Source organism: Anabas testudineus, chromosome 13, assembly GCF_900324465.2.
Source record: "Anabas testudineus chromosome 13, fAnaTes1.2, whole genome shotgun sequence".
In the NCBI taxonomy this organism is placed as follows: domain Eukaryota; kingdom Metazoa; phylum Chordata; class Actinopteri; order Anabantiformes; family Anabantidae; genus Anabas; species Anabas testudineus.
In genome coordinates, this window is record NC_046622.1 from 267,810 (window position 1) to 292,454 (window position 24,645).

Consider the following 24,645-nt stretch of genomic DNA (forward strand, 5'->3'; position numbering starts at 1 on the left):
CCTGGAATTCAAAGACAACAAATCACACAAGAAGTGAAAAAGTTTCCAATCTCCACTTTTTATTTTTAGTCACATTCATTAGAAATCAGTGACAAGGCCTTTATGGAACAGTGGGATGTTTCAGAGCAGCATGAGGACTGAGACAGCTGCAGCCATGTTTAGCTTTAAAGACGTCTTTGTGTCTAAAAGTGAAAAATAAAAAATCAAGAATCAAACTGACCGATGTTACAGGATCAGAGCGGTTGCATCAGTGAAGTCAGACGATGTTGTTCATTTCTCTACTTTGACTTTATTCCCTGCTGCAGCGAAGACGCACAGTTCCTAACTTTTCCAGCAGCATCAAGCTGCTGTTTGTGCTGAGAGAAAAAATGTCCTGTAGGGTAAGATACAGAATCAATGAAATTCTACTTTGTACCGAGTTTCTAGTAACTTTAGTTCGCTGTCAAAAAGCTTCACAGGAGATAGTGAGTTTCTAGTTTAACCTTTGAGACTCAAATATTTCATATTTAATGATGACATACTTTACTGATCCCCTTGGGGTAATTGTTGTTTGGACAGCTGCTAGACAATACATAGCGTAGATACTATACGGCTTTGGTGTCTTGTCCAAGGACACCTTGACACCTTGAGTAGGTGGCCAGGAGGAATGGGGAATCAAACCCTGAACCCTGGGGTTCATAGACGACTGCACTATCACCTGAGCAACTGCCGTGTGTTACAGTTGTAGTGAAACTAAGTCGTCATGTCTCTGAAAACTCCGCAGATGTCCCAGTTCCCAGCTGCACTGAAGGCAGCATCAAGGCCTCTCAGGTGACGTCTGCTGGCTTTTATATTTCCTGTCCAGTCCAGAGTCCAGTCCACATGATGAGTCCAATATCCTGCATTGGAGTGTGACAGAGGAGCTCTGGGTCCTGGTCTGCAGCTCCGTTTGGATACGTCAGGTGGAGGTAGAGTAAATGTGTGTATATGGTTCCTCCTGAAGGCCACTTGTTAGTTTGATGTACTGAAGCAGCAGAAGCAAAGCGTGGACAGGTGAGAAAGACAGGTGAGACGAGTTGACGGTCTCCTGGTTTTTCCAGTTCACTTCCAGGAAACATTCCCAAATGTCAGAGTTGTTCTATAAACAACAAAGAACCTTAATGAGTGACTCCGTGTTGGTGTCTCAGTGGAGACTAATGGTTCTTGTGTGTGTACCACATAACCACAATGTCCCAGGTACGAGTCTGACGGTGGACATTTGCTGCAGTCTATCTCTCTACTGTCAACTGTCAAATCAAATCTTTGAATCACCATTGGATTCGGTGACATCAAAGCTGAAAAACGTTTTGATGTTCATTTTAAAATTAAAAGATTAAAGTCTGTGTTTAACGTTAAGAACATCACGAAGGGAAGAATCTCTGATTCTGTCAGCTCTGTGGAAACAGGAAGAAAACACTGACTCTAGCTGGAGTTTGTTTCAAGCTGATGATCAAACAAAACATTTCACACTCCGCTTGTTTCGTTTCATCGTTCACTCATTTTTTTCTGAAACACACCTGCACAGGTACTGAGCCGCCCCAGGTTCCACCTCTTCCCCTTGATCACACAGAAACACACAAACACCTGGTCCACAGCTCTCCCTGAATGCCCACAGCTGTGATCTTGATGCTCCAGGTATCACACAGTTCTATGAAATATTACTTTGATGTTGCTCATGGTTCCACAGCACTGAGCATGCTCAGTGGCGCCCTACAACAAAGCGACTTCAGTGCTGCTGCTTCTGCTTCAGTTTTTTTCAAGTCAGGTGAAAAAAGTGTTGTGAGATAAACCTTCAGCCAGTTACCCTGTCTTAACACAGACTGATAATCAGGGACAGACCGAATTCTCAGACCGAAACAAACTCCCAGCATGCATCAGTACAGTCAAAGAAAACACCTGCAGCATCTGTTCAAACCCCACAGTTAAAGCTACAGAATGGATCTGTTAAAGCATCCTGTAACTCTCAGACTCAGAGATTCACTTGTTTTTGTTGCAAGGCTCGTCAAGTTTAGCTGAGACTCATTTTCGATTAATTTTTTGTTTCCCCTGACAGACGTGGAGGAGGGTGTGTTTTTTCTTAATTTGAGAGACATAGCATGACCGCATGTCATACTGCAGCAAGTGTCCCCAGCTGGACTCAAAGCACCGTCGATCGTGTGGTTACACGGTGTTGTTGTAGGGGTGGCTGTGGCTCAATAGGTAGAGCAGTTGACTGCCAATCATAGGATTGGTGGTTCGATTCCCGGCTGCCACGTCACATACCAAAGTGTCCTTGGGCAAGATACTGAACCCCTAGTTGCCTCCGGTGAGTCAGGTCAGCTGCATAGCAGCTCTGCCATCGGTGTGTGAATGTGTGTGTGCTTGTGCGTGTGAATGGGTGAATGAGAAGCAGTGTAAAGCGCTTTGAGTGCCTGCTAGGTAGAAAAGCGTGTAATAAGTGCAGACCATTTGTAACCAACCAGGTGCTCCAATACATTTAATATTCCAAAGACACTGAATGAATTTTGCTTAGTTGCGCCCACAACAGATCTTCTCAGAAAACTGCAGTTACTTGGTAAATATTAAAGTTCCCTCGTGCCGAAGCTGGAGAGAGCGTTGAACTGTTAAAAAACACAGGTGGAGAAAATAAAACTCTTTAATTGCACCAAGGATTAAAAATCTGTAAGTAAGAATCTGGTGTTTAAGCAATGGACCCTTCCTGGGGCCGTAGGCCACCGTTTGATCCATCAGCACCTCGAAGCTGAAAGTTCAGGCACCAGGTGAACAAGAGGATTCTAATCCGAGCTTCATGATGATGATGAGTCGTGACCTCTGACCTCTGGCTACTTCTCCATCGACACCCGCACAGCTCGAAGTGAACTTCCTGTGGCTTCCTCTCTTCTAAGTGTGTCAACATCTGTAGCTGCTGCTGCTGTCAAGGCAACATCATCCCATCACCGTTTGCCTGTAACGACCGACCAATCACGTCCCCTGTGGTCACGTGACGTGAATAACAAGTCATGCAGAGACGTTGACGTCCCTCAGAGCGATGGCAGGGGTTGTCCCAGCAGTGGCATTGGAGGGGGTTGTTTTGGCAGAAGGTGGAGACTGTGTAGAGGAAGGGGGTGAGGTGGAGGGTGAGTTGGGCAAAGCCGGACCGTTTTGATTGGTTGCGGGGGTGCTGGTCTGGAACAGAATCTGCTGTAATGTTCGTCTGAGGTTCGGATGGAGGCGGCGCTGAGTTTGGTAGAAAATCTCCACTGCAACACACTTCATCACCCCAGCAACCAGGTCCTCGTACAGCGGCACAGTGTACATCCTGGATGTCTGCAGACAGGAAACACAGAAGTATCATGGGAACTGTAGTTACAGATCAGCAAGTAGTAGTCTTCACTGTCTCCCATCACAGTAGTATTAGTAGTAGTAGTAGTAGTAGTACGAGCACTACTACTACTACTACTACTACTACTACTACTATCATCCATTCAGTACACTCTGTATGACAGTAACCATCACACACAGGTCTGTGGTTTGGGCTTCGACCACCTGAAACGGTGTCATCAGCACAGAGGCTCATTGATTTGGACCCATGAAAACCTCCTGCACAGGACGTGTAGTAGTTCGACCAGCTTTTTGCAGTACTAGTAGGTGGTAGGTGCTAGTATCAGAAGTAGTAGTACTCACATGTTTGTGGAGAAAGGCTCGAACTCGAGGAAGATCGGGGTAGAAGCTGTTCCTCACCACCATCTGCAGCCAGCGGATCTGAACCTCGGCGTTCAGACCGTCAAACAGAGACGAGTAACAGTCGGACAGACTCACCATCACAGCTAGGGGCAGAAGGGGGACAGACGGAAAACCTTAAAGGGTGGTCCAGGAACAGTAGTAGTGTTAGCAGTCCTGGTATAGGTTTTCGGTCCTGGTCTGAGATCCTAATCCTCTGAATGGGCTCAGACAGCTTTAAGTAGCAGTAGTAGGTAGTATGTGCAGTATTACCATGTGGCAGCGGTGAGTAGTCCAGCATGCGGTCCAGGAACAAGACGATCTGAAAGGTACTCCAGGCTGAGAGATCAAAGGTCAGCAAGGTCTGCAAGTCAGGGGGTTCGCTGGTTCTCCACAGGTCACACAGATCCTGGACCGGCTGGATCAGAGAGCCCCCTGCTGACAGATCTGGTTCACAGAGAGGAGGTCCACAGCCACTGAGCCAGCGCTCAAACTCCAGACCTGAGACCAGAAGAAGCCATCAGAAACCATGACGGTCTGACACGGTGGATTTGAAACGAGACATACAGACGTGTCTCAAGTGTCGGTTTGGAGGAACTGTGAAGGAACCAAAGACAGTTTTCTCCAGACCCTGGTTTTTGGAGGCGGAGCAGCTGAAACACTTTGGTTCCTCCACAGTTCATCTGACACTTGATCCCGTCGTCACAATTCCTTTTCAAATCCTCTGTGGTGACCAACAGAACCAACACTTATGGACTTGAGAACTCTACCGAGCACCTCCCTCCCCATAAAACACCCACAGAACCTCAATCCGGCTTCAGAATCAGAATCACCTTCTCTCTGGGCGACAGCAGCGTCCTTCAGCTCAGGGAAATAGGTCAGGAAGAAGTCGATGAGGTCCTGAGCCACCACGCTCCGGAACTTGAACTGTGAGATATAATCCTGGAAACACAGAGACAGAAGGTGGCGACGCTGAGCTGAGTCTGAGTCCACAGGAACCGGCCTCAGACCCAGGACCAGAGCTGCCACTCAAAACCACAGAACCAAATGTCACGGTCTGAGTTTAAATGTTTGCTATGTTTATGTAGAACGGGTCGTTGAGTGTTTATGTGTGTGTCTGTGTGTCTGTCTATGTCTGTGCGCGCGCGCGTGTGTGTGTTTGTGTGTGTGTGTGTGTGTGTATCGGTCTTCAAAGGTCTGTTAGAGAGTTCAGTTCAGAACCAGGTTCAGGGGTGTGTGTGTGTGTGTGTTTGTGTGTTTGTGTATTTACTGACCCTGAGGAAACAGTCGAAGCGTCTGACGTCTCTGCAGAGCTGAGACAGGTACGACACGAAGCAGAAACCTTTCTCATAGGTGAACAGATTCATCAGGGTGCTGGGATTCACACCTGAACGAGGAAGCAGGTGACAGTGATATCAACACACCGGTATGACACACCTGACTCTGTGTGTAACTGTGTGTGTGGTTACCTGATTCAAACTTGACGTGCAGTTTGCTCACAGGGTTGTTGTCTCCAAGGAGACGCAGCTGTCTGTGAAGGGCGTCCAATCGGACGGCAGTTTCCAGACAGGTGAACGCTTCACCTGAAGACAAGGAACAGGGGACAATTACTGCGGTTCATCCAGTACTGTGTATCTTGTAGTACTGACAGCTGGTTAGGATACATTAAATAGCATTACTGCAGCTGACAGTAGTACTCAGCGGTATTTAGAGAGTACAGTAGTACTCAGTAGTATTCAGAGAGTACTGTAGGCCTCTGCGGTGACAGTAGTATTCAGTAGTATTCAGAGAGTACCGTAGTATTCAGTAGCATTCAGAGAGTACCGTAGTATTCAGTAGTATTTAGAGAGTACAGTAGTACTCAGCGGTAGTTAGAGAGTACAGTCGTATTCAATTCAATTCAATTCAATTTTATTTGTATAGCGCCAATTTACAACAGAAGTTATCTCAAGGCACTTTACAGTGTAAGGTTTAAGACCTTACAGAAAATATTTATACAAAAATTATAGATAAAACCCAACAATCCCATTTGAGCAAGCTTTAGGCAACAGTGGAGAGGAAAAACTCCCTTTAGAGGAAGAAACCTCCAGCAGAACCAGACTCATAGTGGGCGGCCATCTGCCTCGACCGGTTGGGGTGAGTGGAAAGAGAAGAGAGAAAAGAACAGCAGGCAATAAAGACAACAACAAGCATCAAGAACATTGGGCAGATGAACTGGATTCTGGAGATGTACAGCTCCAGGCCGAGGATACCAGCAGAAAAGTACAGAGAGAGGGAGACAGAGAGGAGGAAACACAACTACAGGAGAGAGAAGACACAAAGTTAATGACATGCAATGGTGGAATTTTAATGGATAGAGGAGAAAGGAGAGAGGAGAGGAGCTCAGTGTATCAGTAGAGGTCCCCCAGCAGAATAACCTATATCAGCATAACTAAGAGATGGTTCAGAGTCACCTGATCCATCTCTAACTATAAGCTTTATAAAAAAGGAAAGTTTTAAGTCTAGTCTTAAATGTAGAGAGGGTGTCTGCCTCCCGAACCTGAACTGGGAGCTGGTTCCACAGGGGAGGGGCTTGATAGCTAAAGGCTCTGCCTCCCATTCTACATTTGGAAACTCTAGGAACCACAAGTAAACCTGCAGTCTGAGAACGGAGAGTTCTGCTTGGAAGATATGGAACTATAAGTTCTTTAAGATAAGATGGAGCCTGATTATTAAGGGATTTATAAGTGAGGAGAAGAATTTTAAATTAAATTCTGGATTTAACAGGGAGCCAATGGAGAGAAGCTAACGTTGGAGAAATATGATCTCTCTTGCTAATTCCAGTCAGAACTCTGGCTGCAGCATTTTGGATTAACTGGAGGCTCTTTAATGAGTTATTGGGACATCCTATTAATAATGAATTACAATAGTCCAGTCTGGAAGTAACAAATGCATGGACTAGTTTTTCAGCATCACTTTGGGACAGGATGCTCCTAATTTTAGCAATGTTTCTTAGGTGAAAAAAGGCAGTTCTAGAGATTTCTATGACGTATGAAGTGAAGGAGATATCCTGATCAAAGATAACTCCGAGATTTCTTACAGTATAACTTGAGGCCAGAACTAAGTCATCAATGGTGAGAATGTGATTAGACATAGTGTCTCTGAGATTTTTAGGCCCAAACAGTATAACCTCTGTCTTGTCTGGATTTAGGAGAAGGAAATTGGAGGACATTCAGGTCTTTATGTCTTTTAAGCATTCCTGAAGTTGGACTAATTGATTAGTTTCTCCTGGTTTCATAGATAAATATAGCTGGGTATCATCTGCATAACAATGGAAATTTATAGAGTGTTTCCTAATAATATTGCCTAAAGGGGACATATATAAAGTGAAAAGAATCGGTCCAAGCACAGATCCCTGTGGAACTCCATAGCTGACTTTGCTGTGCATGGAAGACTCATCATTAACGTGTACAAACTGAAATCTATCTGATAGATACGATTTATAAACCACTCTAGTGCTGTTCCTTTGATTCCAATGACATGTTTCAGTCTGTGTAATAAAATGTGATCTATAGTGTCGAAAGCAGCACTAAGATCTAACATGACGAGTATAGAGAGTAGTCCATTGTCTGATGCTAATAGAAGATCATTAGTGACCTTTACCAGTGCTGTTTCTGTACTATGATGTACTCTAAATCCTGACTGGAAATCTTCATACAAGTTATTGCTACGCAGGTGGTCCTACAATTGCTTAGAAACTATCTTTTCAAGGATTTTAGAGATAAAGGGCAGATTGGATATTGGTCTATAATTCGCTAAGACCCATGAGTCCAGAGTAGGCTTTTTGAGCAGGGGCTTGACTACAGCAACCTTAACAGCCTGTGGTACGTAGCCTATTTGTAAAGACAGATTGATCTGATCTAATATGGACGTGCTGATCAAAGGTAAGACATCCTTGAGGAGTCTAGTCGGGATGGGATCTAAGAGACATGTTGATGGTTTAGAGGAATTAATTACTGAAATTAATTCAGAATGATCTACGGAGAGGAAGCAGTCTAAGTACGCGCGTGGATCGAGAGTTGTTGTACAATCCATGCTATATGCAGGGAGGATCTGATCAATTTTTTCTCTAATAGTTATGATTTTATTTGTAAAGAAATTCATGAAGTCATTGCTGCTGAGAGTTGAGGGAATACTAGGCTCAACAGAGCTATGACTCTTTGTCAGCCTGGCTACAGTGCTGAAAAGAAACCTAGGGTTGTTCTTATTTGCCTCTATTAATGAGGAGTAATATGAAGTTCTAGCTTTACGCAGGGCTTTTTAAAATATTATTAAACTATCTTTCCAGGCTAGGCAATATTCATCTAAATTGGTGGAACGCCACCTCCTTTCCAACTTAGGCGATTTCTGCTTTAAGCTACGGATTTTTGAATTGTACCATGGAGTTAACTTCCTCTGACTCACTAGTTTCTTTTTCAGAGGAGCAACAGTATCAAGTATTGTTCCAAGTGAAGCACCAGTACTATTAACAAGATAGTCCACTTGTGCTGGAGTAACATTGAAATAACTGCCTTCCTCTGTGTTGGTACATGGCTCTGAAATAAAAGATGGAATCAGTTCCTTAAATTTGTCAACAGCATTTTCACATAAACATCTACTGTAGTGAATCTTATCTGTAGGTTTAGTAAAGTCTGGTACTGTAAATTCAAACGTAATTAAGAAATGGTCAGATAAAAGAGGGTTTTGGGGAAAAACTATTAACTGATCAATTTCCACACCGTATGTCAGAATAAGATCAAGGGTGTGATTAAAACAGTGAGTGGGTTTATTTACATTTAGAGTCTAATAGTGAATTAAATACAGTGTTGAGGCAGTTATCATCAACATCTACATGGATATTGAAGTCACCCACTATAATGACTTTATCTGCACTAAGAACTAAATCAGATAGAAATTCTGAGAATTCAGTTAAAAACTCAGAGTAAGGGACAGGAGGACGGTACACAATAACAAACAGGACTGGTTTTGGATTTTTCCAGTTAGGATCAGAGAGGCTAAGAGTGAGGCTCTCAAATGAATTCAAACTATGTTTAGGTCTGGGGTTGATTAACAAACTTGAGTGGAAGATTGCTGCTACTCCTCCACCCCGACCTGTGCTTCTAGGAACATGATAATTAACATGACTTGAGGGGGTCGACTCATTCAGAGAGACATATTCATCCTGCTGCAGCCAGGTTTCAGTAAGACAGAATAAGTCTATTTGATGGTCAGTTATCAAATCATTTACTAACAGGGATTTAGACGAGAGAGATCTGATATTTAAAAGTCCACATTTGATTGTTTTCTTGTTATTTTGTTCTGAAAGAGGAGTCGTCTTTATTTTTATTAGGTTTTTATCAATAACTCCTCTTGTGTTAGTTTTAGATATAAATAATTTAGGTACTCGGGGAGCAGACACTGTCTCTATGGGGTTATGGTAGTTTTGGGGGGGTGACGGTAGTGATTCAGTAGTATTTAGAGAGTACTGTAGTATTCAGTAGTATTTAGAGAGTACCGTAGTATTCAGTAGTATTTAGAGAGTACAGTTGTATACAGTTGTATTCAGTAGTATTCAGAGAGTACCGTAGTATTCAGTGGTATTTAGAGAGTACCGTAGTATTTAGAGAGTACCGTAGTATTCAGTAGTATTTAGAGAGTACAGTAGTATTCAGTAGTATTTAGAGAGTACCGTAGTATTCAGTAGTATTCAGAGAGTACCGTAGTATTCAGTAGTATTTCGAGTACAGTAGTATTTAGAGAGTACAGTAGTATTCAGTAGTATTTAGAGAGTACAGTAGTATTCAGTAGTATTTAGAGAGTACAGTAGTATTCAGTAGTATTTAGAGAGTACAGTAGTATTCAGTAGTATTCAGAGAGTACCGTAGTATTCAGTAGTATTTAGAGAGTACAGTAGTATTTAGAGAGTACAGTAGGATTCAGTAGTATTTAGAGAGTACAGTAGTATTCAGTAGTATTCAGAGAGTACCGTAGTATTCAGTAGTATTTAGAGAGTACAGTAGTATTTAGAGAATACAGTAGTATTCAGTAGTATTTAGAGAGTACAGTAGTATTCAGTAGTATTTAGAGAGTACCGTAGTATTCAGTAGTATTTAGAGAGTACAGTAGTATTTAGAGAGTACAGTAGTATTCAGTAGTATTTAGAGAGTACAGTAGTATTCAGTAGTATTTAGAGAGTACCGTAGTATTCAGTAGTATTTAGAGAGTACCGTAGTATTTAGAGAGTACAGTAGTATTTAGAGAGTACAGTAGTATTCAGTAGTATTTAGAGAGTACAGTGGTATTCAGTAGTATTTAGAGAGTACCGTAGTATTCAGAGAGTACCGTAGTATTCAGTAGTATTTAGAGAGTACCATAGTATTCAGTAGTATTTAGAGAGTACAGTAGTATTTAGAGAGTACAGTAGTATTCAGTAGTATTTAGAGAGTACAGTGGTATTCAGTAGTATTTAGAGAGTACCGTAGTATTCAGAGAATACCGTAGTATTCAGTAGTATTTAGAGAGTACCATAGTATTCAGTAGTATTTAGAGAGTACAGTAGTATTTAGAGAGTACAGTAGTATTCAGTAGTATTTAGAGAGTACAGTAGTATTCAGTAGTATTTAGAGAGTACAGTAGTATTCAGTAGTATTTAGAGAGTACAGTAGTATTCAGTAGTATTCAGAGTACCGTAGTATTCAGTAGTATTTAGAGAGTACCGTAGTATTTAGAGAGTACAGTAGTATTCAGTAGTATTTAGAGAGTACCGTAGTATTCAGTAGTATTTAGAGAGTACAGTACTATTCAGTAGTATTCAGAGAGTACCGTAGTATTCAGTAGTATTTAGAGAGTACCGTAGTATTCAGTAGTATTTAGAGAGTACAGTAGTATTTAGAGAGTACAGTAGTATTCAGTAGTATTTAGAGAGTACAGTAGTATTCAGTAGTATTTAGAGAGTACAGTAGTATTCAGTAGTATTTAGTGAGTACCGTAGTATTCAGTAGTATTTAGAGAGTACCGTAGTATTTAGAGAGTACCGTAGTATTCAGTAGTATTTAGAGAGTACAGTAGTATTCAGTAGTATTTAGAGAGTACAGTAGTATTCAGTAGTATTTAGAGAGTACCGTAGTATTTAGAGAGTATCGTAGTATTCAGTAGTATTTAGAGAGTACAGTAGTATTCAGTAGTATAGAGAGTACCGTAGGCCTCTGTAGTAATGCGTCTCTGTGCGTACGTTGCCAGGCCCTCGCTCAGCCACATCTCCTCCCAGGTAGCGTTGGTGACGGCGTTCCCGAACCAGCCGTGAGCGATCTCGTGGATCACGTCGATCAGCAGGAACTCGCTGCTCTCCAGGATGGACGCGATGATGAAAGTGAGGCAGGGGTTCTCCATGGCGACGATGGGGAAAGATGGGGGCAGGAACACGATGTCACACCTGAGCAACAGGTAAGTCGATTTTTCCTTTGATGCTTTTACTCATTTTAATATATAGAACTCTTGACTCACCTGCCCCACAGGTATGGTCCAAACAACTCCTCTGCAACTCCCAGCCAGTGCTCCACACTGCCCCCCAGTTTCTTCACTGCACAGGACAACAGACATGGCTCCGCCCACACTCGACTCCTACAAACAGGTGTGGAGGTCAAAGGTGAGTCTGACCCTGATCTGAGTCCTTTGTTATAGAGTCTAATCCTTTTCTGAGTTCTTTGTTACAGAGTCTGATCCTGATCCTCTAGTACAGGGGACTCCTTGTTCACTAACAAGGAGGACCACGGTCCGGATCCGGACCCAGAAGCTGTCCCATACGGACCCTGAGCTCCAGACCAAACCGAACGTTTTGATTCCAAATCTAGCGGGACACCTTAATTTTAACCGACGCAGCTATTTCGCTCTTTACAGTAGGTATTTAATGGACGCGAGAACGCATTGGCCAATTGAATGCAAGTTAAGCGATCCCACGTGACTTCACTTAGCCAATCGATTCTGTGGATCACAGGCAGTAAAATTAGCGACTCAACACTAGATGAGAGAAAGTTCGAGGTTGGAAAGAAATTAATAAAGAAAGACGGTGATAACAGAGAGGAGAGTGATACAGACGACAGAGAGGAGAGATACAGACGACGGAGAGGAGAGAGAGACAGACGACGGAGAGGAGAGAGAGACAGACGACGGAGAGGAGAGAGAGACAGACGACGGAGAGGAGAGAGAGACAGACGACGGAGAGGAGAGAGAGACAGACGACGGAGAGGAGAGAGATACAGACGACAGAGAGGAGAGAGATACAGACGACAGAGAGGAGAGAGATACAGACGACAGAGAGGAGAGAGATACAGACGACAGAGAGGACAGAGAGACAGACGACAGAGAGGAGAGAGACAGACGACAGAGAGGACAGAGAGACAGACGACAGAGAGGAGAGATACAGACGACGGAGAGGAGAGAGAGACAGACGACGGAGAGGAGAGAGAGACAGACGACAGAGAGGAGAGAGATACAGACGACAGAGAGGAGAGAGAGACAGACGACAGAGAGGAGAGAGACAGACGACAGAGAGGAGAGAGAGACAGACGACAGAGGGGAGAGATACAGACGACGGAGAGGAGAGAGATACAGACGACAGAGAGGAGAGAGACAGACGACAGAGAGGAGAGAGAGACAGACGACGGAGAGGAGAGAGACAGACGACGGAGAGGAGAGAGAGACAGACGACGGAGAGGAGAGAGAGACAGACGACGGAGAGGAGAGAGAGACAGACGACAGAGAGGAGAGAGATACAGACGACAGAGGAGAGAGAGACAGACGACGGAGAGGAGAGACAGACGACAGAGAGGAGAGAGAGACAGACGACGGAGAGGAGAGAGAGACAGACGACGGAGAGGAGAGACAGACGACAGAGATGAGAGAGAGACAGACGACGGAGAGGAGAGAGAGACAGACGACAGAGGAGAGAGACAGACGACAGAGGAGAGAGAGACAGACGACAGAGAGGAGAGACAGACGACAGAGATGAGAGAGAGACAGACGACGGAGAGGAGAGAGAGACAGACGACAGAGGAGAGAGACAGACGACAGAGGAGAGAGAGACAGACGACAGAGAGGAGAGAGAGACAGACGACGGAGAGGAGAGAGACAGAGGACAGAGAGTAGAGAGAGACAGACGACGGAGAGGAGAGAGACAGAGGACAGAGAGGAGAGAGAGACAGACGACAGAGGAGAGAGAGACAGACGACAGAGAGGAGAGATACAGAGGACAGAGAGTAGAGAGAGACAGACGACAGAGGAGAGAGAGACAGACGACAGAGAGGAGAGAGATACAGACGACAGAGGAGAGAGAGACAGACGACAGAGAGGAGAGAGACAGACGACAGAGAGGAGAGAGAGACAGACGACGGAGAGGAGAGAGACAGACGACAGAGAGGAGAGAGACAGACGACAGAGAGGAGAGAGAGACAGACGACGGAGAGGAGAGAGACAGACGACGGAGAGGAGAGAGACAGACGACAGAGAGCAGAGATACAGACGACAGAGAGGAGAGAGATACAGACGACAGAGAGGAGAGAGATACAGACGACAGAGAGGAGAGAGATACAGACGACAGAGAGGAGAGAGAGACAGACGACAGAGAGGAGAGAGAGACAGACGACAGAGGAGAGAGAGACAGACGACAGAGAGGAGAGAGACAGACGACAGAGAGGAGAGAGACAGACGACAGAGGAGAGAGAGACAGACGACAGAGAGGAGAGAGACAGACGACAGAGAGGAGAGAGAGACAGACGACAGAGAGGAGAGAGAGACAGACGACAGAGAGGAGAGAGAGACAGACGACAGAGAGGAGAGAGACAGACGACAGAGAGGAGAGATACAGACGACAGAGAGGAGAGAGACAGACGACAGAGAGGAGAGAGACAGACGACAGAGAGGAGAGAGACAGACGACAGAGAGGAGAGAGAGACAGACGACAGAGGAGAGAGATACAGACGACAGAGAGGAGAGAGAGACAGACGACAGAGGAGAGAGATACAGACGACAGAGAGGAGAGAGAGACAGACGACGGAGAGGAGAGAGACAGACGACAGAGGAGAGAGAGACAGACGACAGAGAGGAGAGAGAGACAGACGACAGAGAGGAGAGAGAGACAGACGACAGAGAGGAGAGAGAGACAGACGACAGAGAGGAGAGAGACAGACGACAGAGAGGAGAGAGAGACAGACGACAAAGAGGAGAGATACAGACGACAGAGAGGAGAGAGAGACAGACGACAGACAGGAGAGACAGACGACAGAGAGGAGAGAGAGACAGACGACGGAGAGGAGAGAGAGACAGACGACGGAGAGGAGAGAGAGACAGACGACGGAGAGAGAGAGAGACAGACGACAGAGAGGAGAGAGAGACAGACGACAAAGAGGAGAGATACAGACGACAGAGGAGAGAGATACAGACGACAGAGAGGAGAGACAGACGACAGAGAGGAGAGAGAGACAGACGACGGAGAGGAGAGAGAGACAGACGACGGAGAGGAGAGAGAGACAGACGACGGAGAGGAGAGAGAGACAGACGACGGAGAGGAGAGAGATACAGACGACGGAGGAGAGAGAGACAGACGACAGAGAGGAGAGAGATACAGACGACAGAGAGGAGAGAGAGACAGACGACAGAGAGGAGAGATACAGACGACAGAGAGGGAGAGATACAGACGACAGAGAGGAGAGAGATACAGACGACGGAGGAGAGAGAGACAGACGACAGAGAGGAGAGAGAGACAGACGACGGAGAGGAGAGAGAGACAGACGACAGAGAGGAGAGAGAGACAGACGACAGAGAGGAGAGAGATACAGACGACAGAGAGGAGAGATACAGACGACAGAGAGGAGAGAGAGACAGACGACGGAGAGGAGAGAGAGACAGACGACGGAGAGGAGAGAGAGACAGACGACAGAGAGGAGAGAGAGACAGACGACAGAGAGGAGAGAGAGACAGACGACGGAGAGGAGAGAGATACAGACGACAGAGAGGAGAGAGACAGACGACAGAGAGGAGAGAGAGACAGACGACAGAGAGGAGAGAGAGACAGACGACAGAGGAGAGAGACAGACGACAGAGGAGAGAGACAGACGACAGAGAGGAGAGAGAGACAGACGACGGAGAGGAGAGAGAGACAGACGACAGAGGAGAGAGACAGACGACAGAGAGGAGAGATACAGAGACAAGAGAAGAGAGAGACAGACGACAGAGAGAGAGAGACAGACGACAGAGAGGAGAGAGCTACAACAGAGGAGAGAGAGACAGACGACAGAAGAAAGACAAGACACAGAAGGATACAAGACAGCAGGAGAGAGTAAGAGACAGACGACGGAGAGGAGATACAGAGGACAGAGAGGAGAATACAGACGACAGAGGAAGGAGACAGACGACAGAGAGGAGAGATACAGAGACAGAGAGAGAGAGACAGACGACAGGAGAGAGAGACAGACGACAGAGGAGAGAGATACAGACGACAGAGGAGAGAGAGACAGACGACAGAGAGGAAGAGACAGACGACAGAGAGAGAGATACAGACAGAGAGGAGAGAGAAGACAGACGACAGAGAGGAGAGAGACAGACGACAGAGAGAGAGAGACAGACGAGGAGAGGAGACAGACGACGACAGAGGAGAGAGACGACACAGAGAGGAGAGAGATACAGACGACAGAGAGGAAGAGATACAGACGACAGAGAGGAGAGAGACAGACGACAGAGAGGAGAGAGACAGACGACAGAGGAGAGAGACAGACGACAGAGGAGAGAGACAGACGACAGAGAGGAGAGAGACAGACGACAGAGAGGAGAGAGACAGACGACAGAGAGGAGAGAGACAGACGACAGAGAGAGAGAGAGACAGACGACAGAGAGGAGAGAGAACAGACGACAGAGAGGAGAGAGAGACAGACGACAGAGAGGAGAGATACAGACGACAGAGAGGAGAGAGACAGACGACAGAGAGGAGAGAGAGACAGACGACAGAGGGAGAGAGAGACAGACGACAGAGAGGAGAGACAGACGACAGAGAGGAGAGAGACAGACGACAGAGAGGAGAGAGACAGACGACGAGAGGAGAGAGACAGACGACAGAGAGGAGAGAGATACAGACGACAGAGAGGAGAGAGACAGACGACAGAGAGGAGAGATACAGACGACAGAGAGGAGAGAGACAGACGACGAGAGGAGAGAGATACAGACGACAGAGGAGAGAGAGACAGACGACAGAGAGAGAGATACAGACGACAGAGGAGAGAGAGACAGACGACAGAGAGGAGAGATACAGACGACAGAGAGGAGAGAGACAGACGACAGAGAGAGAGAGACGACAGGCAGAGAGAGAGAGACAGACGACAGAGAGAGAGACAGACGACAGAGAGGAGAGAGACAGACGACAGAGAGGAGAGAGACAGACGACAGAGAGGAGAGAGAGACAGACGACAGAGAGGAGAGATACAGACGACAGAGAGGAGAGAGACGACAGAGAGGAGAGAGACAGACGACAGAGAGGAGAGAGACAGACGACAGAGGAGAGAGATACAGACGACAGAGAGGAGAGAGAGACAGACGACGGAGAGGAGAGAGACAGACGACAGAGGAGAGAGACAGACGACAGAGAGGAGAGAGAGACAGACGACAGAGAGGAGAGAGATACAGACGACAGAGAGGAGAGAGAGACAGACGACAGAGAGGAGAGATACAGACGACAGAGAGGAGAGAGACAGACGACAGAGAGGAGAGAGAGACAGACGACAGAGGAGAGAGAGACAGACGACAGAGAGGAGAACGTTGATTAAAGGACGTGGAGACTGAAACAGGAAGAGATAAATATAAAAATGTCCAAAAAGAGAAAAGTGGACAGTGAAAATCGAGTTTTTAATCCAGAATGAACAATTCAATTCAATTCAATTTTATTTGTAGAGGGCTTTTTACAATTGACATTGTCACAAAGCAGCTTTACACAACCAAAGAACAGTGACAGAGACACTACAGTACAGACTCCTTTCTGTTCATATTACCCACTGAACTAAACCAGTGTGTCTGATATGTTCAGAAACTGTGGCTCTTATTAAAAGTGCCAATGTCAAACAGCATTATGTGACAAAACACAAAGGTTTTGAACACATACCCACTAAAATCTGAAGTGTGATCACAGAAAGTTTCTAGTCTCAGAGCCCAGTATGACCAGTCCACCAGGATCTTGAGTCACATGCTCAGTTTGATGTTACATAACAATAAATTAGTCAAAAGGTTTTTGAATTGTACTGAATTAATTTGATTTGACAGTCAAGTATTGATTACATGCAGGCTACTTGATAATATATCACAGTAAATAGTTAGACATTAGAATCTTCTGGACCTTTGCTTCCAAAAATATTGTGTAACCGGACCTCTTTAAATTTTTGTTGAATACCCCTGGTCTAGTCAGTCCAGATTAAATCCTCCTGAATCTGACCCACTATTCTTTTCATATGAAGTTCATCAGCTTCACTCACTGATCTGATCTCAATGAAAGCAGAACTGGGAGAACATAGATCTGACACAGAATCCTCAGAGTAAATGCTTATTAGTGAACCTGAAACCAATTCTAAGAAAAAATTAATCTCTGTTGGAGGCTGAGGGACCAGTTACACGCCCACAGTCTCACAGCCCACCCTGGTTTCTACTTTCCCTGTTGTGGTGTCTGTGTCTCTAGACTGTAACTGACCTCGGGCCGATGTCAACGTGCTGCAGGTCTCCGGCCACCAGCGCAACCAGATAGGACGGGACAGGAAACTCCATGGAGAACTGAAAGACCCGGTCCTCTTTGGAGTACGAGCTTCGAGATGCACTCATCAACACTGTAACTCCATCTGGGACCTGGAGAGGAAGAGGAGGAAAATAAAGATTCAAGTTATTAGTGGACATATTGTCCTCTACTGTAATAACCTGATCCTGAATCTGAATAAAACCTGGTTTAATCTGATTATATCAAACTTCAGAATGAAGTCTGATGGGAAACAAAGTTCGATATTGGGAACAGAAAGAGAGATCCTGCTAGACCTGATAGTTAAGCAAGTGCAGGTTGAAGTGTCTGTGTACACGACACGTCTTTTAGTATTCTAACTTTATTATCACAGTATTCTAACATTATTATTCTAACTTTATTATTCTAACTTTATTATTCCAACATTATTATTCCAACATTATTATCACAGTATTCTAAAGTTATTATTCTAACTTTATTATCACAGTATTCTAAAGTTATTGTTCTAACTTTATTATCACAGTATTCTAAAGTTATTATTCTAACTTTATTATCACAGTATTCTAACATTATTATTCCAACTTTATTATTCCAACGTTATTATTCTAACTTTATTATCACAGTATTCCAACTTTATTATTCTAACATTATTATTCTGACTTTATTATCACAGTATTCCAACTTTATTATTCTAACATTATTATTCTAACTTTATTATCACAGTATCCTAAAGTTATTATTCTAACTTTATTATTCTAACTTTATTATTCTGACTTTATTATCACAGTATTCTAACATTATTATTCCAACTTTATTATTATAACTTTATTATTCTAACTTTATTATTCTAACTTTATTATCACAGTATTCTAACATTATTATTCTAACTTTATTATTCTAACTTTATTATCACAGTATTCTAACATTATTATTCTAACTTTATTATTCTAACTTTATTATTCTAACAGTATTCCAACTTTATTATTCTAACTTTATTATTCTAACTTTATTATTATAACTTTATTATCACAGTATTCTAACTTTATTATTCTAACTTTATTATTCTAACTTTATTATTCTAACTTTATTATCACAGTATTCTAACATTATTATTCTAACTTTATTATTCTAACTTTATTATTATAACTTTATTATTATAACTTTATTATCACAGTATTCTAACATTATTATTCTAACATTATTATTCTAACTTTATTATTCCAACTTTATTATTCTAACATTATTATAACAGTATTCCAACTTTATTATTCCAACTTTATTATTCTAACATTATTATAACAGTATTCCAACTTTATTATTCTAACTTTATTATTCTAACTTTATTATTCTAACTTTATTATCACAGTATTCTAACTTTATTATTCTAACTTTATTATTCTAACTTTATTATCACAGTATTCTAACATTATTATTCTAACTTTATTATTCTAACTTTATTATTCTAACTTTATTATTCTAACTTTATTATCACAGTATTCTAACATTATTATTCTAACATTATTATTCTAACTTTATTATTCCAACTTTATTATTCTAACATTATTATAACAGTATTCCAACTTTATTATTCTAACTTTATTATTCTAACTTTATTATTCTAACTTTATTATCACAGTATTCTAACTTTATTATTCTAACTTTATTATTCTAACTTTATTATCACAGTATTCTAACATTATTATTCTAACTTTATTATTCTAACTTTATTATTCTAACTTTATTATTATAACTTTATTATCACAGTATTCTAACATTATTATTATAACTTTATTATTATAACTTTATTATTATAACTCTATTATCACAGTATTCTAACTTTATTATTCTAACTTTATTATTCTGACTTTATTATTATAACTTTATTATCACAGTATTCCAACTTTATTATTCTAACATTATTATTCTGACTTTATTATCACAGTATCCTAAAGTTATTATTCTAACTTTATTATTATAACTTTATTATTCTAACTTTATTATCACAGTATTCCAACTTTATTATTATAACTTTATTATTATAACTTTATTATTATAACTTTATTATCACAGTATTCTAACATTATTATTCTAACTTTATTATCACAGTATTCTAACATTATGATTCCAACTTTATTATTCCAACTTTATTATTCCAACTTTATTATTCCAACTTTATTATTCCAACTTCATTATTCCAACTTTATTATTCTAACTTTATGATCACAGTATTCTAACTTTATTATTCTAACATTATTATTCTAACTTTATGATCACAGTATTCCAACTTTATTATTCCAACTTTATTATTCCAACTTCATTATTCTAACTTTATTATTATAACTTTATGATCACAGTATTCTAACTTTATTATTCTAACATTATTATTCTAACTTTATTATCACAGTATTCTAACTTTATTATTATAACTTTATTATTATAACTTTATTATTATAACTCTATTATCACAGTATTCTAACTTTATTATTCTAACTTTATTATTCTAACTTTATGATCACAGTATTCTAACTTTATTATTCTAACATTATTATTCTAACTTTATTATCACAGTATTCTAACTTTATTATTCTGACTTTATTATTATAACTTTATTATCACAGTATTCCAACTTTATTATTCTAACATTATTATTCTGACTTTATTATCACAGTATTCCAACTTTATTATTCTAACATTATTATTCTGACTTTATTATCACAGTATTCTAACTTTATTATTCTAACATTATTATTCTAACTTTATTATCACAGTATTCTAACTTTATTATACCAACATTATTATTCTAACTTTATTATCACAGTATTCTAACTTTATTATTCTAACATTATTATTCTAACTTTATTATCACAGTATTCTAACTTTATTATTCTAACATTATTATTCTAACTTTATTATCACAGTATTCTAACTTTATTATTCTAACATTATTATTCTGACTTTATTATCACAGTATTCTAACTTTATTATTCTAACATTATTATTCTAACTTTATTATCACAGTATTCTAACTTTATTATTCTGACTTTATTATTCTAACTTTATTATTATAACTTTATTATCACAGTATTCCAACTTTATTATTCTAACATTATTATTCTGACTTTATTATCACAGTATTCTAACATTATTATTCTAACTTTATTATTATAACTTTATTATTATAACTTTATTATCACAGTATTCTAACATTATTATTCTAACTTTATTATTATAACTTTATTATTATAACTTTATTATCACAGTATTCTAACATTATTATTCTAACTTTATTATCACAGTATTCTAACATTATTATTCTAACTTTATTATCACAGTATTCTAACATTATGATTCCAACTTTATTATTCCAACTTTATTATTCCAACTTTATTATTCCAACTTTATTATTCCAACTTCATTATTCTAACTTTATTATTCTAACTTTATGATCACAGTATTCTAACTTTATTATTCTAACATTATTATTCTAACTTTATTATCACAGTATTCTAACTTTATTATTCTAACTTTATTATTCTAACTTTATTATTATAACTTTATTATTCTAACTTTATTATTCTAACTTTATTATCACAGTATTCTAACTTTATTATTCTAACTTTATTATTCTAACTTTATTATCACAGTATTCTAACTTTATTATTCTAACATTATTATTCTAACTTTATTATCACAGTATTCTAACTTTATTATTCTGACTTTATTATTATAACTTTATTATCACAGTATTCCAACTTTATTATTCTAACATTATTATTCTGACTTTATTATCACAGTATTCCAACTTTATTATTCTAACATTATTATTCTGACTTTATTATCACAGTATTCTAACTTTATTATTCTAACATTATTATTCTGACTTTATTATCACAGTATTCTAACTTTATTATTCTAACATTATTATTCTAACTTTATTATCACAGTATTCTAACTTTATTATTCTAACTTTATTATTCTAACTTTATTATTATAACTTTATTATCACAGTATTCCAACTTTATTATTCTAACATTATTATTCTGACTTTATTATCACAGTATCCTAAAGTTATTATTCTAACTTTATTATTCTAACTTTATTATCACAGTATTCTAACATTATTATTCTAACTTTATTATTCTAACTTTATTATTCTAACTTTATTATTATAACTTTATTATTCTAACTTTATTATCACAGTATTCTAACATTATTATTCTAACTTTATTATTATAACTTTATTATTCTAACTTTATTATCACAGTATTCTAACATTATTATTCTAACTTTATTATTATAACTTTATTATTATAACTTTATTATCACAGTATTCTAACATTATTATTCTAACTTTATTATCACAGTATTCTAACATTATGATTCCAACTTTATTATTCCAACTTTATTATTCCAACTTTATTATTCCAACTTCATTATTCTAACTTTATTATTCTAACTTTATGATCACAGTATTCTAACTTTATTATTCTAACATTATTATTCTAACTTTATTATCACAGTATTCTAACTTTATTATTCTAACATTATTATTCTAACTTTATTATCACAGTATTCTAACTTTATTATTCTAACTTTATTATTCTAACTTTATTATCACAGTATTCCAACTTTATTATACCAACAGCGTGCAGGTGAGTGTGAGGTCAGAGTTCAGACCTACCCTGACTGTGGCGGTGTAAGTGGACTTGACGGCAGGTGTGTCAAAGCAGGGGAAGAAGGAGCGGTTACATACGGAGTGACCCTGAGTGAAGACCAGAGGACGGGACTGACCACAGGTCAGCTCCGAGTCCAGCCACCAGATCTGAGAGACACAGAATCATCATCAGTTACAGATAAAGAATCACAAGAGACTTTGCTGCAGACAAAGGAAAGACCAACTGATTCTTCAGCTAATGTGAAGGCAAGTGGAGCTGTGTGTCTCTGTACCGCAGGTCCATCTGTGGTGGTGTAGCGGACTGTGATCTGGATCAGCCGTCCGGGTTTCACAGCAGCTGTCGGCAGGCTGATGTTGAGCGACGATCCGTAATCTGTGAACGGGTCCACTCGATATGTCAGGGAGGCAGGCTCTTCCTGTCCCCCAGGGACCTTACAGTCTATGGATTGGATCAGCAGGGAGGGATGAGAGTCCAGAACCAGTGTGTGGACCCCTGACTGGACAGGGACCAGGTCCAGGACCAGCCAGCCGCTCATCTCCTTCACAGCAAAGTTCAGCCGCAGGTCCAGGTGGAAGTGTTGCAGCTGGAAGCACCTAAAATTAGACGCCGAGGCCACGTCAACCAGGGGACATCGTGGGGATCCAGGACCTGGAGCCGCTGAGGGCCAGCTGGAGTCCCCAACACACCGGGCCCCTGAAACCGGCATGGACTTACGGCAGCAACACAGCGCGGTGGGAGTATGGTGAAGGTCTGCCATCATAAACTAAACCTAGGACTAACCCCCACACCCCGACCTGAACTAACTGCATCCACAAAAACCAGGAGGACTCTTAAAACCCGGGAGGCAACGCTTCTCTAAGAGAATGAGAAATACATAAGGGCACTTGTGATCCAGAACTGAGCTTAAACCTGGATCCACACCAAACCCAGAACAGACTTCATGCATAACATAGTTTATCACAAGACAAGTTCAGACACATTAAGACTAAGACTAACCAATGTGAACCTGGTTTTAAACAAGAAACCACAGAACTAAAACCGGCTTGACAACATTCAAAACCCCTTAAATCAGAAAACCCCAAAAAGAACTAAATAAAAAAAGACTGAATTCAGCCCTGAACTACATTCAAAACTCCATTAAACAAACGTCTAATTTAACGTCTACATGCAAATAAACGCCAAGACACTGGTAGACAGACTGGGTCTGTTTTTACATTAGACCCAGTATTAAAGTAATTTCTAACGCAGTTTCACACAACTCCTAACTCTGTATTTAAAGCTCATTTAAACATTATTTAACCGAATTAGACCACATTTAATCCCAATCTGAGTGACGAAGCCAAACTACATTCAAACGTTTATTAAATTAAACACGAACTGAACCTAAACACCAGAAAACACATTTTAATCAACAACTCACTTCAACCTCCTATAGTCACCAGTTAAAGCCCAGTTTTAGCCCAGTTTAACCAAACTCAGACTACATTTAAAGTCAGTTTCATCAGGGGCTAGCTGTTCTTTAAATTAGCACCTTTAGCTTTAAAACCAAACTAGCTTTAAAAAACAGGCACTTTAACAGACGAAGTTAGAGGTCACAGCAGCCACAGCGTCAACTCATTTAACTAACATCGTTAGCAGAGCTGGCTAATTAGCAGAGCCCTAATTAGCATGAGCAGCAGGCAACTCATTATTAGCGGTTTTAACGAAAAACAGTTTATGTAAAATCCATCAGGAGCCGAAGCAGAAGAACCAGACAAACGCCGGCTGTTCCTGACAACTCAGCCCGACTCGCGGCTCTGTGTCCCGGTCACTGAATCCAGATCCTCCCGGTGTGTTCGGTGTTAGCTGGTGGAGACCGAGTGTCCGAGTGTCCGAGTCCCGAGAGAAAGAAAAAGAGAATTTACGGAAACAAAAAGAGAGAAAACAGCAGCGGAGAAACGAGAGGACGCAGCAGGATCCGCTCCGGACTAAACAGGAAGTAACAACAGGAAAAGTTTCTGCGGAGCGGAGGGGGGCGCTGCGGAGCCCCGGGTCAAAGGTCAACGGAGACCTTTAATTAGACCTTTTAGTAATTAAACATTTTACCATGTTTAAAAACGTTATTAGCAAACTGTGTGGATTAATAGAGGCAGAACAGAATCATCAATAGTGTCTTAAATAATAGTAATAGTAGTAATACTATAATAGGAAGTAGAGTCTACTCTGTCCCTTTCTGTATACAGCCTCTGTGTTGGACTGGAAGTTCAACACAGAGGCTGTATACAGAAGGGCTGAGGAAGCTCAGGTCCTTTAATGTGTGCAACAAGATGCTGCAGATCTTCTACCAGTCTGTTGTAGCCAGTGCGATATTCTTTGCTGTCATCTGCTGGGGCAGCAGCATCAGAGCCAGCGACACTAAGAAACTGAATAAGCTGATCAGGAAAGCTGGCTCTGTGCTGGGGGCTTCTCTGGAACCTTTAGAGCAGGTGGTGGAGA

General features: G+C 40.9%; 1 protein-coding gene across 1 annotated transcript; it reads right to left on the reverse strand.

The window, feature by feature from the left end:
• Positions 1–2,635: 2,635 nt before the first annotated feature.
• rnpepl1 (arginyl aminopeptidase like 1) lies at positions 2,636–24,145 on the reverse strand. The gene is made up of 11 exons (XM_026368380.1): positions 22,442–24,145; positions 22,176–22,316; positions 17,456–17,607; positions 11,239–11,355; positions 10,932–11,167; positions 5,187–5,300; positions 4,992–5,104; positions 4,551–4,659; positions 3,991–4,218; positions 3,682–3,824; positions 2,636–3,324 (listed from the first exon to the last, which is right to left on the reverse strand). The coding sequence occupies exons 1-11, from the start codon at positions 22,928–22,930 to the stop codon at positions 3,016–3,018; spliced, it is 2,151 nt and encodes a 716-aa protein (XP_026224165.1). The 5' UTR covers positions 22,931–24,145; the 3' UTR covers positions 2,636–3,015.
• Positions 24,146–24,645: the final 500 nt, after the last annotated feature.